This window comes from Symphodus melops (genome assembly GCF_947650265.1).
Source record: "Symphodus melops genome assembly, chromosome: 2".
Lineage (NCBI taxonomy): Eukaryota > Metazoa > Chordata > Actinopteri > Labriformes > Labridae > Symphodus > Symphodus melops.
Window position 1 is genome coordinate 15890656 of NC_136692.1, and position 16410 is coordinate 15907065.

A 16410-nucleotide genomic window follows, 5' to 3' on the forward strand; every position below is an offset into this window, starting at 1 on the left:
GGCCAGGGGGGATGTTGGGTCCAGCCAGGATGGCAAAGTTCAGGCTGTGTATGTTTGGAGAACTACGACAAAAGACTCTCTATCCCAGCATGCCTTGCAGGTACTCCCAGAATGCCTTGCCACACCTAACACATAGGTGTGAAGTCTGGGAGGTATAAAACCGGCCATGCCCCATTGTTCACTCTCTTTCAAACGTCGCCTGCCGATGTCCGAAGATACCCAACTTTGTTCCTGTTTCCAGCACGCTTCTCTTTGTTAAAGTTTTGGCGCGCAGCTAATCCAAAGGCCTTGAAGCACACCGACGTCCGAAATTCCGAGCTTAGATCATCCACTTGAACGCATCTCCCAAGCAGATCGTTTATTTCTCCCTTGTTAAAACGGTATAGAGAGAGATTGTAAGGATTACGTCTCGTTCCGTCCTTTAAAGAAAGGACACCCACGGAGATCACCTCGCTCGACGGAGGACACGACGGCCCTGCTCAACCCCTTTGGACACACACGCCGCCATCAGCTAACAACTGCAGGAAGGCCGCTCCAGGACCTCTTTTCTTCCTTTCATCAACCGTGGACGAAACGGTGACAAGTGAGGCTTAGCTAGGTCTGGGCAGTTAGATATAGAGAGTGTGTTTAATAACTGAGTTATTATGGTGAAACGGTGATAATATTTTGCTTGGTGTTTGACCGATGTGTCTTAGATTTTACTAGAGTAAAATCTCTTTTGTTTCCTTTATTTGTGTCGCTGTGCCCCCTGTGTTTATCTGTGAGCTCCCGCGTCATAACCGGGCAATAGGCTCATTATCAGAAAGACTAGTGTGAACGCTGTCTGATACAAATCCAGCCGCTGGCTTCTGATAAGTGAAAGTTACTATGCTCTGAGTTGTGGTGAGCTCCAGTCCGAGATTGAGCTGTCGAGGGGCGTTGTATCTCTCCCGCTCTCTCGCTTTACACACACACGCACCTTTCGGTAAACGCACACACATAGAGATCTGTGGCTTTCCAGACGCTGCTGAAACGTAGATCACGTTCTGTGTCCGCCATCACGTGACCACGCGTGGTCGCTACCATTTTGTCTGTCTCTGTCTGTCTGTCCCCCCCCCCCTTTCTCTCTCTCTCTCTCACTCTCTCACACACACACACACACACACACACACACACACACACACATGTGCCACGCTTGTTTGTTTTGTTTGTTAATTGTAGTTTATCTTATGATGGTTATTTGTTTGATTGGGTTTCATTGATTTACTTGATGTTGCTTTGTTAAATAAATTCTATTATATCTTAAAAAGTCGTTGTTTGTGATCACTGTGAATTTGCTTTGTGACTTAGGCTGGGTGAAAGGGCTTTGTGTTCGGATTTCACACCTTCAATTAAATACAGATTATTAATTATTAATGATATTGGTATTTAATTAAATATTTTGAGACTGATATTGGTAATATTTTGGTTGTTCCCTGTTTACAGGGTGGTGCCCCGAGGTTTATTAAATGCAGTTTAATAACAATTATTGATTTAGATTAATAATTAAATAAACTTAATTATTAATTTATTTTGACAATCAAATTTTACTTCATAAAACCCAACATAACAGTTGGTCAGGTATTCGCTCCTGAAAATTCCCAACAATCTTAATCTCCTGATCCAAGAACAAACGGCAAGTCTAGATTGATACTTAAGTAAAACAACTTGACTGTGATTACTATATAATAATAATACAATAAGTCCTGGAACATTATTAAGATGATTATATCAACAACTCTTTTAACTGTTTATACAACTGTAGCTTTATGAAAGAGTGAACATTTTGGGATCTTTGACTGTTTTGTCTGTTTGCTGGAGCTGGATACAGGTTACTAGATGGTTTTGCTTGAGTGGCCATTGGTCAAGAAACAGTCCAATACTCTGCTGCAGATGTGAGTTCAGTTAAAAATACAGATGTATTGGCCTTTTCTGATGATTTCATTCTCAGACATGTCACACATCTGTTTTAAATAAATATTTAGTGTGAGGTAATATCTATTAAACCGTTGTTTACATGTTGCATGCAGATAAAGAGCGGTAATTAACAGCTAAATGTAACATTAACATGATGGGATTCCTGAAAAAGAGGGAGATGATGCATCGTGGGAGTATCAGATGGCAGTGCAATGAATCAAACAGGGTCATGGGCACCACTTACTGCAACCATGGCCCCCAGCTAAGCCAATCAATCAGACTGCCTCACCCCTTGCTGTGCGTCTCTCTACACTTGAAACAATGTGTGTGTGTGTGTGTGTGTAGTACATCAGTGGGTGCCTCCAAGGTCTGGCTATCGACTGTGACTGCCCTCTTCACCTCGCAGCCGTCAGCATTAACTCTAAAACTGAGCAAAAGGTTTAGGAATGTGCAATTGGAAGGAACTGTGGTTCACACACAGCTCGGATTCTCGTGTGCTTGTTGTATGGAAAGATAAATTGCTCTTCATTTAAGGTCCATATCCAGCCCATAACATGTTTTCCTTTAAGCTGCCCCTGACAAAAAACAAATGCCGTCATTCAATGAGAAGTTATACAAAGTGCAACACAGTGGATGAGTATTGTTTTATTACAGCGATCGCGTAATTAATCTTACAAATTTGACATTCATCTGGCCCTCTGAATGGGTTGAAAGCAAGCAAAAGTCATCAACCTCCATTTTCCACCTGCCAGCAGTGACAGAAAAGAGAACCTCCTCCAACAGATTGAGGTTAATTAAAATACAAGATAATGTCATTACAGGTTTTTTTTACGGAAGAGTTGGGGGAAAGATGTAGAGTGAGGAGTACACGTGTGACTTCTCGCGCCTCAGATAGGAGTGTGATGATTGGTTAACAAAATACAGTACATTTTATAACTTTCTACTGAGTGTGAAGAATGGTGATAGAATGATGTTTTACAAGAAGTGGAATAACATTTTATGTAATAGCCTTGCAAGTTTTTTTTTGGCCTACAATTACTTGTAAAGTCTGTACTGAATGCACCTGTGTACCAGCACTACTATCACCCATAGAGGGGGGTTCCAAGTATTTGTGGTTATTGCTCAGGCATTAGTTTGATTTATCATCAAACTACTTTAACATGTATCTGTTTTCTCCCGAAAATTGTGAAAGTTTCCAGAAGTGCGCTGTTCCCTTTATGCTTGTTATTCTCTACTCGAGATAAAAGAAAGAAAAACAAATGTTTCTGGCATCAGTTGAACAAGTGTGTAACTTCACTGGTTTAATTGGATTACGCAATATTCTCTGTCATTCTAATCTAAACTTTCTGTTCTTTGTGAAAGTGACAAAAGGTCAACACAATGTGTTTGACATGTTTGTTGCAGGAGAGCCAGTGGCTTGACAGTGTGTCTCTGCTGATCAAGGACTCTTTGGAAGGGGATATGATTGACAACCTTTCAGGTTCAGTTTTTCATCATTACTGCTCGCCTCCAGTCTGCAAGGACTGCAAGAGCCACCCACAAGAGGTTAGTAGGGTTGTGCACACACACACACACACAAACTTCCCTGCTTCTTCTCGAATTCTAACTGTCAAGCTCTTGATTTTAATCATGCAGCATAACTAGTGGTTAGTGAGCATGCCCCACGTACAGAGACTGCTATCCATGCCGCAGGCGCCACAGTTTCGGCTCCTTTCTCACGTCTCTCCTTAAATTCCTTTAAATGTATAATGTGTGTGAGTGTGTTATTTTACTTTGCAGCAAATAGTACACTTATAACAGTAGATTAAATTAACTTGCGTTTAAACAAAATTGTCTGCTTTATCAAGTCTGATCATTTTTTATCACTTATACACACAATGTTTCCAATTGTAATAAGCTATTTCTTTAACACTCGTACAATGCATTTTATGCAAAAACAAAGAAGTCACATTATTTTTATATATTTGATAGATTGCTTTTATATACTTGCCCTGATAAGTACACGTTTTTCCACTTCTGCCGTGAAGACAACACAATAGGGCCATTGTTTGACAATAGTGCAAAGTCCAATTCAATATCAATCAATCACTCTTCATTGTACAGCGCCAATTCAAGAAACAAGTGTTTCTCAAGATACTTGACTCAAAAAGAGAGACACAAAATAATAATAATTATTATTATTATTTAGAAAGACCCTACATTAATCCACCATGATGAAAGCACTTTTAAACATTGAGCAGATTTGCCGTTGAGGAAGAACTATAGACACAGTTTTAATATCGAAGCTATGGCACACTTATGTCAATTGTTTATATATATATATATATATATATATATATATATATATATATTCTTTTTTCTTTTTTTTTAACTTGCCCACAAGTACAGAAATTTGTTTTGAATGTGTGTTTGCCATGTGAAATTGAAAGCCATTGGGGATCAAATCCTTTGTTTGCATCAGAAAGCATAGAAGAATTATGAAAGAATTTCATAATTGGGAGTAGGACTATTGGAAATTGTGTGCAACAATCGTACACTCAATGATGTATTCTTGTATCTGGGTACATTGTTGATGTTTAAGGTACAGGTAAAATGACTAACTTAAAGGACAACAGGTACTTTAGTGATGTTCTGTAGGTTGTCCCAGTTTCTAGCTTTTGTACTAAAAAACGGTTCAGGAACAAGGCAGTTAGATTTATCAAAGAAACCCTGTCTGCAGAAACAAACACACCCTGTGTAAGAGTAGAGAAAGAAAGATACAGAGAAAGAAAGTGTCTATCCTGTGAATGTTTGAATCTCACATGACTAAATCTCATGAATGTGTAGAGCTCTGCCAAAGCACACAGCAACAGTGTGAGTCAAACATCTTACGGAGGCATCTGTTAACATTTGCATCGCCTGGTCAATATGAGACCAAACATCAGTGAATCCATCTCTATCTCCTCAGATAGTTTATGTTTCAGTGATAATTAGCCTATATTTATGTATTTTCCTGTTTTTTTTATCCAGCCAGTGTGTACAAAAGATGCTACACATCAATATCAAGAGCTCTACGTGATCCTCAGTATTTGGATGCAGTGGGTTTTCTTGTATTTATTTATCCTGTAAAACTGCAACTAATTAATTTCAAGGGTTGGAATTCCAGCAAAGTTAGGTACATTCTTGTTTACAATTTGAAATGGCAATCAATAAGATAATCTTGGCACAATCTCTCATACATGGACCAGAGTGTGCATCTTTGTCCCCAGCTTTATGTTAACACATAAAGTGAATTGCCATTACCAGGCTAACAGAATTAGCAACAGTTTTGTAATTGTTCTTTGTAGGTGGCCTTCTGGCTGAATGAATCAATGATAAGTTAATCAATGGGTCTTGCCATTACACTCACTTACCCTAAGGAAGTAAACGAAAGAGGATGCCATGCTAGTCTATTTAGAGATAGCTGTAACCATTAGGTCGGCTTGCTATTGGTTCTGTAAAAATGTCAACAAAAAAAGGGAAGAAGTTGCACTCTGCAACAGATCCCTGCAAATGTGGAAAAAAAGCTGTCAAGATGCACTCAAAATTAATTTATATAGCCGGTTAGAACATTCAGACATTTTCTCTGCCTTCATTCGTTGTCTCTCTCAAAGGTCTAATCCTACATTTTCCCACTGAATGATTTACACTCTAAACCTGGCTGCTCATCACATGTTTTCACTCATGACGCACAAAGACATGTGAAAACATCAGTCAAACGCACAAACTCAAAGCAATTTCATCTCAGAGCAAAAGTGATGAACCCAGTCTGATGTATGGGCAGATTGTACATTTGAATCTGTAGCAGTGTATGAGTCACAGCAGATTACTCTCCATGTGTTTTGTGCAAAAGTGTGTAAGGTAGCGCTTAGCTTCTGGCACTAAATTATGATCTACATTCATTTAACCACGTACTCACTGAGGACCTCTGCAGAGCGATATTTATTTCTCTCTCTGGGCATATAAAATATACTGACATGCATGAGGGTTGGCTTCAATGCATATGCAACTAAATGTACCTTCTCTCTAATACAGCAACATCTTATTTATCTTATTTTCTTCCTTTTATTTTGCTTCTTGGTTTCTGTCTATTCAACTCTAAATAATCCCTATAGTGTCTGAAAGTTATTTGATCTTCTCTTCAGGCAGTCAGGTGAACATGAAATCTTTTTATCAAACCACAATACAAAAAGGATTTTCTTCATTCAAAAACATTGAGTTAAAATTCATTAATTAACATTAATGAAGTGTGTGATGTGGTTTTTTTTTAACTTGAAGTTTAAGTAAGTACTTATCTTAGTGACATTTTGAAACATAGCTGATTCATTTGTTTACATTTTCCCTGAAATAATTTATATCTTTATCAAAGGTTATTGAAAATATGGTTAAAAAGAAACTGATCATGCATTACGCTGAGTTTGACTTTCATGCTGAGACTTTGATGAATTGCCTTTTGATTTCTCTGCTTGTAGGACTTTAATACATTTTTTTTTTATTCTTAATCCTTACCAGGTCTAACAAGCTCCCTGTCAGTTGACGAATGCTAATGGACCTTGACACCTCACTGTGTGTTTGTTGTTCAGATCCAGTTGGCGGAGGTGGAGCAGGCGTCTCTGATGTCAGAGCAGCTGTCAGACAAGTCTTCATCTCTAGCGCTGCCCGATGACCTCAGCCTGGACGAACACAGCAGCTACCAGCTGCTGGTAAGAGACAGCCAGGTATCTGCACGTACACAATAAGAGTACACACACACACACACACACACACACCTACACACACACACACACACAATCACACATGGGTACACCACTAAAAATAACTTTAAACCTTCAAATCTACCTCTTTCCTACACCTGTCAGGTGAAAATATGAATACTGTAATGAACATTACATTAATAGGTCAAATGGATACTGTGGAAATTCAGCTCTGTCCAACTAGTTTCTGCAAAGTTGCCAACCCAAGCTTTAGTGCTTCATCATGCAGAAGGGTTAGGGTTAATCTGGTTCAATTTCTTACAGATGGATCGGAGTGTACATCTTAGTCGTTAGCTTCATGCTAAAACACTGTGAAAACACACACACACACACACACACACACAATAGGCCCAGTTACCCTGTATCTCCCCAGTCCCATGCTGTCCCATGTCTGGTCATTGAGCTTGTAATGTCTTTAAGGCAGACTGGTGTCATCAGGCTTCGTTGCTCCGTTTACTTTATTTGTTTTTTTGTATTTCAGATCCATAGGTATATATCATCATAAAAAGCACAATAAATACAAATACAGGACATCTCCTGCATAGTTAAATATCATCTGCATAGAAATAAAAATCCATGGAGTGTGTCCTCATAATACTACCCAGAGGAAGCATATAAAGTATAAGGGAAGAGAATCGGTCCAAGCACTTGTAATGCCAATTAATAGTCCCTGTAACAGGAAGTTAGTCATTCAATAGTCAATTGAATGAATCAAAAGACATGAGAAAATATAAGCTATTCATAAATCGATTCAGTTGTCCACATTCCTTTGACCATTTATAGTATAAATCATATAAAGTCATAAATAACTCTTTTTTGTAGTCCTTTAAATAGGGTTGAACGGTTAGTCTGTGTGAGATCATGTATTTTACTGGGAGTCATATCCCTCTAAGAATGTTATTTCACTGTCTTTAAGCTATTTCTAATTACACCAGCTTCAAATTAAAGGCACTTCATTGAGATTTAGCCTGAATCGTGTGCTACAAATTAACATTAGCACTAAACACACACACACATACACACAAAAACACACACAGTGTCATGGGCTTTTGGGAGTCAGCTCATGTCATTACACCCTGTGCATCACGTTAATCATCATTAATTACTCCTTACATGCTCTCCTGCCTGATTAAAACACCTGCCTCCCTACATGCCTCTGATATGGGCATGCTGGGATCCTTGAGTTTGTGTGAGTGTTTTTTTTTTTTTTTTTTTCATATCTTCATCTTTTCATGAACAGTTCTCTCTTAGCTCTGAGCAGCTCCACCTGGTCTGATTCATCGCTGCTTTATTAATGGCCATTTTCATTTGATCCAGTTTATTACAAAACAACCCTATCCGAGCAATTTGGAGCTTTGAAGCCTACCGTTTTCACATCTTTTTTTCCCCCTTTTTTTTTATCACTTCCACTTTTAATCAAGCGTGTGTATAGATGGATAAAGGAAGGAACATGAAAGGGAAGCTTTTTTTTTAAATTGGTAACAAATTGTTACCAGATTTCCATTATGACAAGGGAAAATGAAAGGCTTAAAATGTATTATCTTTCCGTCTCCATGAACATCAGAGCACAGGGATATCCAGTCTTATCCTCCTTTCATTCACTTCTCTTCCTTTATTTTGTTTTTTGCTGTTTCCCATGATGCTCTCAGAGGGGCAGTAGTGATTCCCATAGCTCAGAGGAGTTGCCAAACCAGGGGGGCTACAGAGGGCTACATCCCTCCAGCTCAGGCAGTGAGCTCGGGGTCCAGGAGCTGTGCGAGGTGGGTGTTCATCCACGACTGAACACTCCCTCTCTGGATCAGCCAAGTCCGGAGCATTGCACAGGTACAAGAGCATCTTTTTGTGAATATTTGTATCAGATCCCGTGTAAAAGAAAATAAAAACAGGTCTGTTTCCATTGTAATCGAGAACAACCTCTCTAGTCCACCTCAAACACCCTTAAGTCCTCTAAAAGCTGTTTTTTTTTCTGGCAAGTCAATTCTGTTGCTTGTTGTTTTTTGGTAAGGAGAATATCTTTCAAATACCAACAAGAGCCTGTTAAGTTTTTTTATTTATTTCTGGAGAAGATTTTTTTTTTTCTCTGTTTCATTAGTGAACAGAGAAAAGAGAGTAATGCATTATAAAATGTTAACCTTGAAAAGCTTTTATTTGACTGCTGATCTGCCGATAATCATAATGAATCATTGAAATAATGTCTTTTGATATTAATTACCAAACTGTTTTCCAGTTGAGAATATTAGATTGAACTTTGTCATTGCACAAGTTCAAATACTGAACTACAAAAATGCAGTGCTTTGCTTGCGTTCCCATTTCAGATGGCTCTTTCCAATGTGGCCGACAAATGCATCCTACTTTTAAAGCCTCCTCAACTAAAAATCAAACAAATTGAACTCTCAAAACATGGAGGCAAAATTATACATGGATGGCGCACACATTTAAATTTTAACCCTGTGCTTTGTGGAAGATAACATTTGATTGTTAGTTGGTTGAAAAGATTTGTGTATGTCCCTGAGCGCATTAGACATTTGAAAAGTTTTACAGGAAGAGAAAATTCCATCATTTTGATAAAAAAACATTCAAACCAGGAAAATACATCTTTCATTTAATGGGGACTTTATGGCAACTTCAGTGACATTTGTTGTTAGCTAGTTGGTGCTGCTGTTTAGGTCTGTAGGCAACAGGAGTAATGCTTAGTAACATTAGATTATGGGCATGAAAGACAACACAAAACACAGCATTGAGAACATATAGGGGGAAAATAAGACAAGATAAGAAAAATGTTTGAAGAAAAGCCCAACAATAACACAAAATATAAGGGTAATTAATTCACTTACAAATGGTAACAATAAAACAATAAGAAATGTATTAATTGGATGAAAATAATCAATAAAAAGTTAATAAATAAAGATAGAGATAGATAAGACTTGTTGAAAAACAGCAGTAAATAAAAATGTTTTTAGACCTGTTTTAAAAGCACTAACAGATTGAGCCTCAGGTTCTCCATTGGCTTGTTCCACAGCGTAGAAAATAATTCTGTTTAAATGTGAATGAGTAATAAAACCTCCTCTTGTGAGAGCATTTTTCATCAAGAGTAGCAAAAAGGTTCAATTGAATCGCTGACATCATCAGATCACATTAGAACAGGATTACCTTTCATGAGCACTCTGGAATTTACCCTCCGGGTTTTCATTAAGGCATGACTTTGGCATGTCATTGATAGTATCATTTAAAATAGGGACGTCATTTCTGAGCTTCTTTGGATCCGACACACAAGAACATGTCTGATATATTGCACACAGATGATTGACTTCCACTGCAATTAGCGCAGTGACAGATGAGGCGAGCAAGGACACGGAGATGTTGATGAATGACATATTATGGTATGCTGATGGATCTTTGTTCCTGTGTTACATGACTATCATGACTGGAACAGATGGAGCGACACATTACAAAGTGAATTCAGGGGGACTGTTTTACAGGACACAATACCACTGACGTGGTTTATCTTGTAACGTCATGTAATCATGTCAAATACGGAAAAAGTGGAGTTTGGAGAGATGAGTTTTCCTTTTTTTAGGTCAAGGATTGAAGAAGAAAACATCTCAAATTAACAGGGACGCTGTTTCAAAGTGTTATTTATGATAGAGTTTGTGTGTTTTAAAATGTAACCTCAAAGATTTCTCAGCTTTTAATACTTTAGATGAAATTGGATTTTTCTTATAAACACTTGTTCTGTTTGGCCTCATGAAGCGAAAATCATTTTGAACCATCCAGTCGCAAGGTGCCTCGCAGAAGTGAAGCAGAGATTTAGAGTTGAGTCTCATCTGCGTAATGGTAGAGTCAAATAATGAATGTCTTTAGCTGTCTTTCGTTCAGGTGTTTGCAAGCATTTTTGTGCGATCTAGCCATCGAAAAGACTTGGAGTGCAAAAAAAAAAAAGAATCATGGCTTTGTAGAAGCTTTTTAAAACCTAGACTTCTCTTTTCAGATGGGACAGGAGAATGTTGCAGTGGAGGTGATGACGGGTCCTCCCCTGTCTTACACCTACCAGCAGACTTCTTCCACCCAGCTGCAGCAGCTCATCCAGGCAGTCCTGACAACAGAATTAGCCCAGGACACAGAGGGCCGTCTCGGCTGGCCTCCCCAGCCTCATGGGCCTCTCTCCGATCACCCGGAGCCAACAGCAGGCCCCTGAGCTCTCAGGTATTATGGACAGATGAATAGATGGCTCTGTGTGTTTCGATGGATGGATGAATGGCTGGTTCGATGAACAGGGACCTGACATCCATATATCTGTGCAACACATCAGAGACTTGATGGAACAGCATAAATAGATATTTCCTTCAAGAGCATTCAGTGAACCACAGTTGTCATACATCAAAAAACCCTTCAGGCAGTCAGATGTGATTTGCCAAATGAGGTATAAAATAAGCTTGTTAGCCCCGATACAATGAGCACAATGCTTAATAACAATGGATTCTGATTTTTGGCTAAACCAAAAAAGATGAATTAAAATAAGATAGCAGACATAACCAAACATAACAGGTGTGTTTGTTTATTTTTGTATTTGTGTAAAAATTGTGCATGACACTCCCCCGCTCCCCATCAATAAACTTTTTTAAACTGAAGGAAGAATATGGTTGTGGATTAAGCCAGGATTTTCTTTGTACTTAATTGAACACCTGTCTGTTGGATGCTGAATGAAACAAACACAACTGAAAATGCCCTTATTGAAGTTCTTCACATGTTACCATGGAGACAGATATTCCTTTCTCCTCTACCTGTTTTGATTGTTTAGCTCGTGTCTGAGTGCCTTTGTGATCCTCTTCTGCTACAGTAATGCTCTGTGGCACTCAGCTAATTAGCCTAGCCAGCCCCTGAGTCTGATACAGACTGTGTGCTCACTGTTGTTCTTGGCTCTGGTTCTCCACAGTCTCTTAACGTTTGTCTTTGTCTTTCATTTTTTGGTTATTTTTCTACCAATCATTCAATTACTTCTTGTTGCCATTCTCATGTAATCTAAAATGAGATTACTGCAGTAACTGTGACAGGACCTGACTTCTGCCCATGTGTTATTTGTAATGAAACAACTACTTTAAGACACAAAGGGTGGGTTTCACCAGTCAGAAGGACTTTTAAAACATAGAAAACAATCATCATGTAAAAATAAAGTATAAACCATTATTTTCTGAGTAATTATCCTGTTGGTACACACCAAGACCTGAGAAAAATAAATTGTGTCCGTCAATTGTATTTAACCTCCAATCTCTATTATTTCAGCACCCATCTCACAGTGACTCCTCCCTGGCCACTGGTAGTTCAGAGGGCAGCTTGGAGACCACTGTGGAGGAAGGGCTCAGCTTTAGCGTCTCCCCGTCTCAAGATCAGGATCTCCCTGTGCCTCTCCACTGCGCCCTCCCGAGCCAATCCTTGCATCCCCATGGAGAGGCAACAGGAGACCAAGACCGCTCTTCACTTAAGAGACGTAGTACTACTTTTAATCTCCAAGCCACAAGGGGGCACCAGAGAAGCCAGAGCAGCTGCGGTGGCGATAGCACCAGCCCTGGCTGCCCCCGGCAGGACTCCATGGACCCATCAGATGAGGATGTGGGCACAGGGCCTGTTGGCAAAGGCTTTCAACAGACCATCAACAGTGAACACTTGTCAGAAACTCTGAATAGCCTTTCGCTGACATCACTGCTCACACAGGGCTCTCTGGCTCCCCCACTGGTGAAGAAATGTAACAGCACAGGCTCACTGAACCAAACAAATCTATCTGCCCGAAGTAAAGATGGATGCAACTTTTACGGCATAGATTCACATGGTTACTTGTCCAACCCATGGACGGAGGGAAAGGCTAGGAGTGATGAAGATGACAGTAATATTGCATCCTTCAGCACGAAAAGCAGCAGTCGGCCAACAGACACAAGCTCCAGGAAAAATAGATGAAACACTTGTTGCCTCGCTGTAGTTTAACTCTTAACAAATTGCATTTCTGGAACCTCAAACAGTTAAAGGAAGAGACTTGTAATACAGTACAAGCAAGATGAACACAATTCGTAAATTCTTACTTTGAATTGTCTGTTCTCGTTCCTACTTGGATATGGCTGCTCGGGATCAGTCGTTTCTCAAAAGATTACCGCTGCCTCTGAGTTCTGACATCCTGTTTTTCTTCACAGGATATGTGGCTGCTTTTTGAAAGGACTGAAAGATGATGACAGGCGCTTAGCCTTTTTTAGTGTGACCAGGATTCAGCCTTGATGTATGGCATTTCTGGGCGCTGTATTTTAGCCAAGCTGAAATAAAATACTACTGAGAAAGCCATTAGAGAGAAAAGCAGGAAAATTACAGTGACTGATGAACATTATTCAGGTGATGTTATTTTAAAAGGAATGAAATTCAATTTCAGAACTTGCTTGACCCAATGTGCCATCAACCTTTGTGCTAAAAACAGTGTCATCAACAATGGACAGATGGCTAACTCTGAAACTTCTTTTGAAGACGAGCTGAACTCTGTCCATGTTTTTGTAATAACCATCGCAAACAGTAGCATTTCCCAACCTTCTTGCCTGTTTAGCAGATTTGTTGGATAACAGAAAATTGGAAGCTTGTATATTTTCTGTGTTCCGTTTCAACTTCAGTGTATTGAAGTTGTGTGAATGTAGACACGTCTGTCTCTGTTTGGGAGGGAGTGGTAGACCAAGACCACCAAGGGGCCTGGCTAGTCTGAAAAAGTGAGACATTTGAGATAGAAGAATGGTTGTGTTACTGCTGCTGAGAATACATGTGGGTCGTCCGTTGAAGTGTTGTCCACTTTTAAAGTGGGCTTTCTGCATACCCATGAAAGGGCTAAAAATGTATTGAGTGCAGACCTGGGCCAAAAGACAAGCAAATAATAATTTTGCCACTAAACATTACGTTTAAAATGTCTCTTGATACAAAACATACAATTAGTTTTCTGAAGCCCTCCCAAGTTTTACCAGAGTCGTAGTATTTCCTGCAGGTTTAACATTGCAGAGGGGAGAGGACAAATGAAAAAAAAAAATGTTGAATTCAATATGTAAATAGGTAACTTTAATAGTTTAATATCATCCAGTTTTCCCAGAGTTCTCCTGGTTATATTCAGTGCAAAACAGCAACAGTTGCTGGTGTCACAAACCCAAGGTGCTCAGTCAGCAAATTAAAAGATGAATGAACAATGAACCACCATCATCAACATGCTCCCTACTTAACATTACATGTAAGACGCATGTTAGCAGCATGTCATTAGAAAAGACAGTGGGTCTGTCGGTGGAATTACCTCCTCAACAATTGCATGAATTGCCATGTAATTTTGTAAAGGCGTTCAAGGTGTCCAGATGATGCAACCTATTATTATTATTTTTATTTATCCTTCTAATCATCATGTAGTTGTACCATATGTGGCCCCTTATTCATCCAGCATTATCATGTCAACAATGTTGCCGTAGGAATATTTGTATTCATCCAATAATACCTAAATGGTTCATGAGTGAATACCTACAAAATGAATGACATTGCTATCAGCCACATATTGTGCTTGGTGTGAGATTGCTAATTACGAAACATTAGCGGGCTAACATGCAGGATTTATAAAGTTCAAAATGATCACCTCCAAAGGTATGTACTGTCATAGAAAGAGCACAATGCATCACGCTTTGATATCCATGATGCCAAGAGGGGGCATTCATCAAATGTCATCTGACTGTATCACGTTTTTTTCTTCAAAAAGGCTCAGTGTTTCAGTTGAGATTAGGAAAAAAAAAAATTCTAAAAAAGTCTCAAATTTTTCTTTACCCCGTTTGTCGTGCATCTTCCAACAACGAGGCACCTTAAAACATATAGCGTCAATGTAGGACTCTGAATTTCCTTCATCTTACTCCTTTCAAAGTACAAAACCCTCAAATCAAAGAAGGTTCAACATAAAATCCAAATAAGATGGGGGAAAAAAACAAGAGTTTAGAGAAACAGTGGGAGAATCCAAGGTGAACTGAATGACATTAAAGTCTCATCAGATGCTCAGAGTACAAAGACAGGTGATCAGGTACTTCAGGTTGCCCCAGTGAAAAACACTGGGCAGAGAGGTTTGGTGTAACGTCAGATTTCCAGGATTGTTTTTGTTCGCTGTATTGAACCCAAATGATTATTTGACTCAGGTCTGCTTGAGTGTAGCAAGATATTAGAAATGATGTATGTAGTATGGAAAGCAATGTGGTCCCACAAGATGTAACTTCTAATAGTTTGTTTGTCAGTCATTTTGGTAAATTGTCATGACCCATCATGTTGTCACAATGTGTCACAATATCTGACATCCATTGCAGGTAGACCTCAGGAGGACCAGTATGCACACCCACAGACACACACATGCCCATTTATACAGCACACTGACGCACACAAATACATATTAAACAGTCACCCATACAAAGATGTCAATGTCTACACTCTGCAGGATGTCTCTGTAGGTGTTGAGATGAGATAGAGGAAACCTTGTCTTCATCTCTTCCCCCACATCATAATTTCCTCCTTTTTTCTCATTCAATTATATGATCTCCCTTCCACAGGGAAGCTGGAGTACACAATAACTATTGACGACCCCCCCCAGCCCCCCTTTATTCAAGATATGCAATATGCTACAGTAGATGTACAGTTAGATGTATGAGACTCGTATAGATAGATGATATGGTGAGAGAAGATTATATTTATGAATTCATGTATTCGAATAAAATGTCACAAAGATTCAAAGGTCACTGAAAGGATGATGTATTCATGTATTCCATACTGTTGGAGAGTGTGTTTTTTCTCCATCTTCCCTTCCTAATTTTATTTCTCTCAAATGCATGTGGTTTTATTTTTTCTGTTTTCTTAAATGTCACTCTAGTGTCATATAAAAGTGAGATAGCTTTTCAACCTCTGACTCCTGAAGTTTTTTTCACAACAAATGAGGTTTTCTTTTTTTCTTTCATGCTGTCTCTACTACCGCCAAAAAAAACCCAATTATTTTCCAGAATTATCACCAGTAGAGTACCGTAAAAAAACGTTTAAATTTGCTAGCAAAAAAGTATACGTGTATATGTGTGTGTGTGTATATATATATATATATATATATATATATATATATATATATATATATATATATATATATATGCATTAAAAGAAAATGCTTTAAAAGACAATGCAGATTCATGACATCATAAATGCATTAAAAGAAAATGCTGATTTACCAAATTCAGTGTCAACTCGAGGGTCTTTAAGAACAAGCAAATCAATAGAACGGGTCATTAGGGGCCCAAATGCCGCTTCTACAGGTCTGTAATGTAAGGGGGGAGTTTTCAAGATAAATAAAAATCAATGCTTGTTGTGCCTCTCTTCATGAAAAGGCCAACCGACTGTCTCATACAGGTCATAGTGATTAGTGCCAATCTTTCTCCAAATCACAAGACCGAGTGAGAGACCAGAGGCTTTAGAGTTGAAGCTGCGGCATGCCTAGACATTACATCTCTGTTATCCATAACTGACAAGAACATAGCTTCAACAATAGTATTTGTACAGGATAGATGAAAACTTGATTTGTTTCTGGCAGGGCAGCCAATTTTCTGCTGCAGCTTGGACACAACAGGGTTTCACAACTTCAATCAAGCCACATAACAAGATATTTATACTCAATGAGTCTCTCAGTTTCTGAGCC

General features: G+C 38.9%; 1 protein-coding gene across 2 annotated transcripts in view; it reads left to right on the forward strand.

Annotated features, from left to right (window-relative positions):
* Positions 1-15632, forward strand: part of LOC306820688 (voltage-dependent T-type calcium channel subunit alpha-1I-like) — a 125535-nt gene extending 109903 nt beyond the window's left edge. The window contains exons 32-36 of one of the 2 annotated variants that reach the window (XM_079338610.1): positions 3340-3480; positions 6537-6671; positions 8357-8531; positions 10696-10910; positions 11988-15632. In XM_079338610.1, coding sequence (XP_079194736.1) covers positions 3340-3480; positions 6537-6671; positions 8357-8531; positions 10696-10910; positions 11988-12656 — 1335 coding nt within the window. In that variant the 3' untranslated portion in view covers positions 12657-15632. The remainder of the gene's footprint in view (positions 1-3339; positions 3481-6536; positions 6672-8356; positions 8532-10695; positions 10911-11987) is intronic. The other variant, XM_079338611.1, reaches the window with a different exon arrangement.
* The last annotated feature ends 778 nt before the right edge of the window (positions 15633-16410 follow it).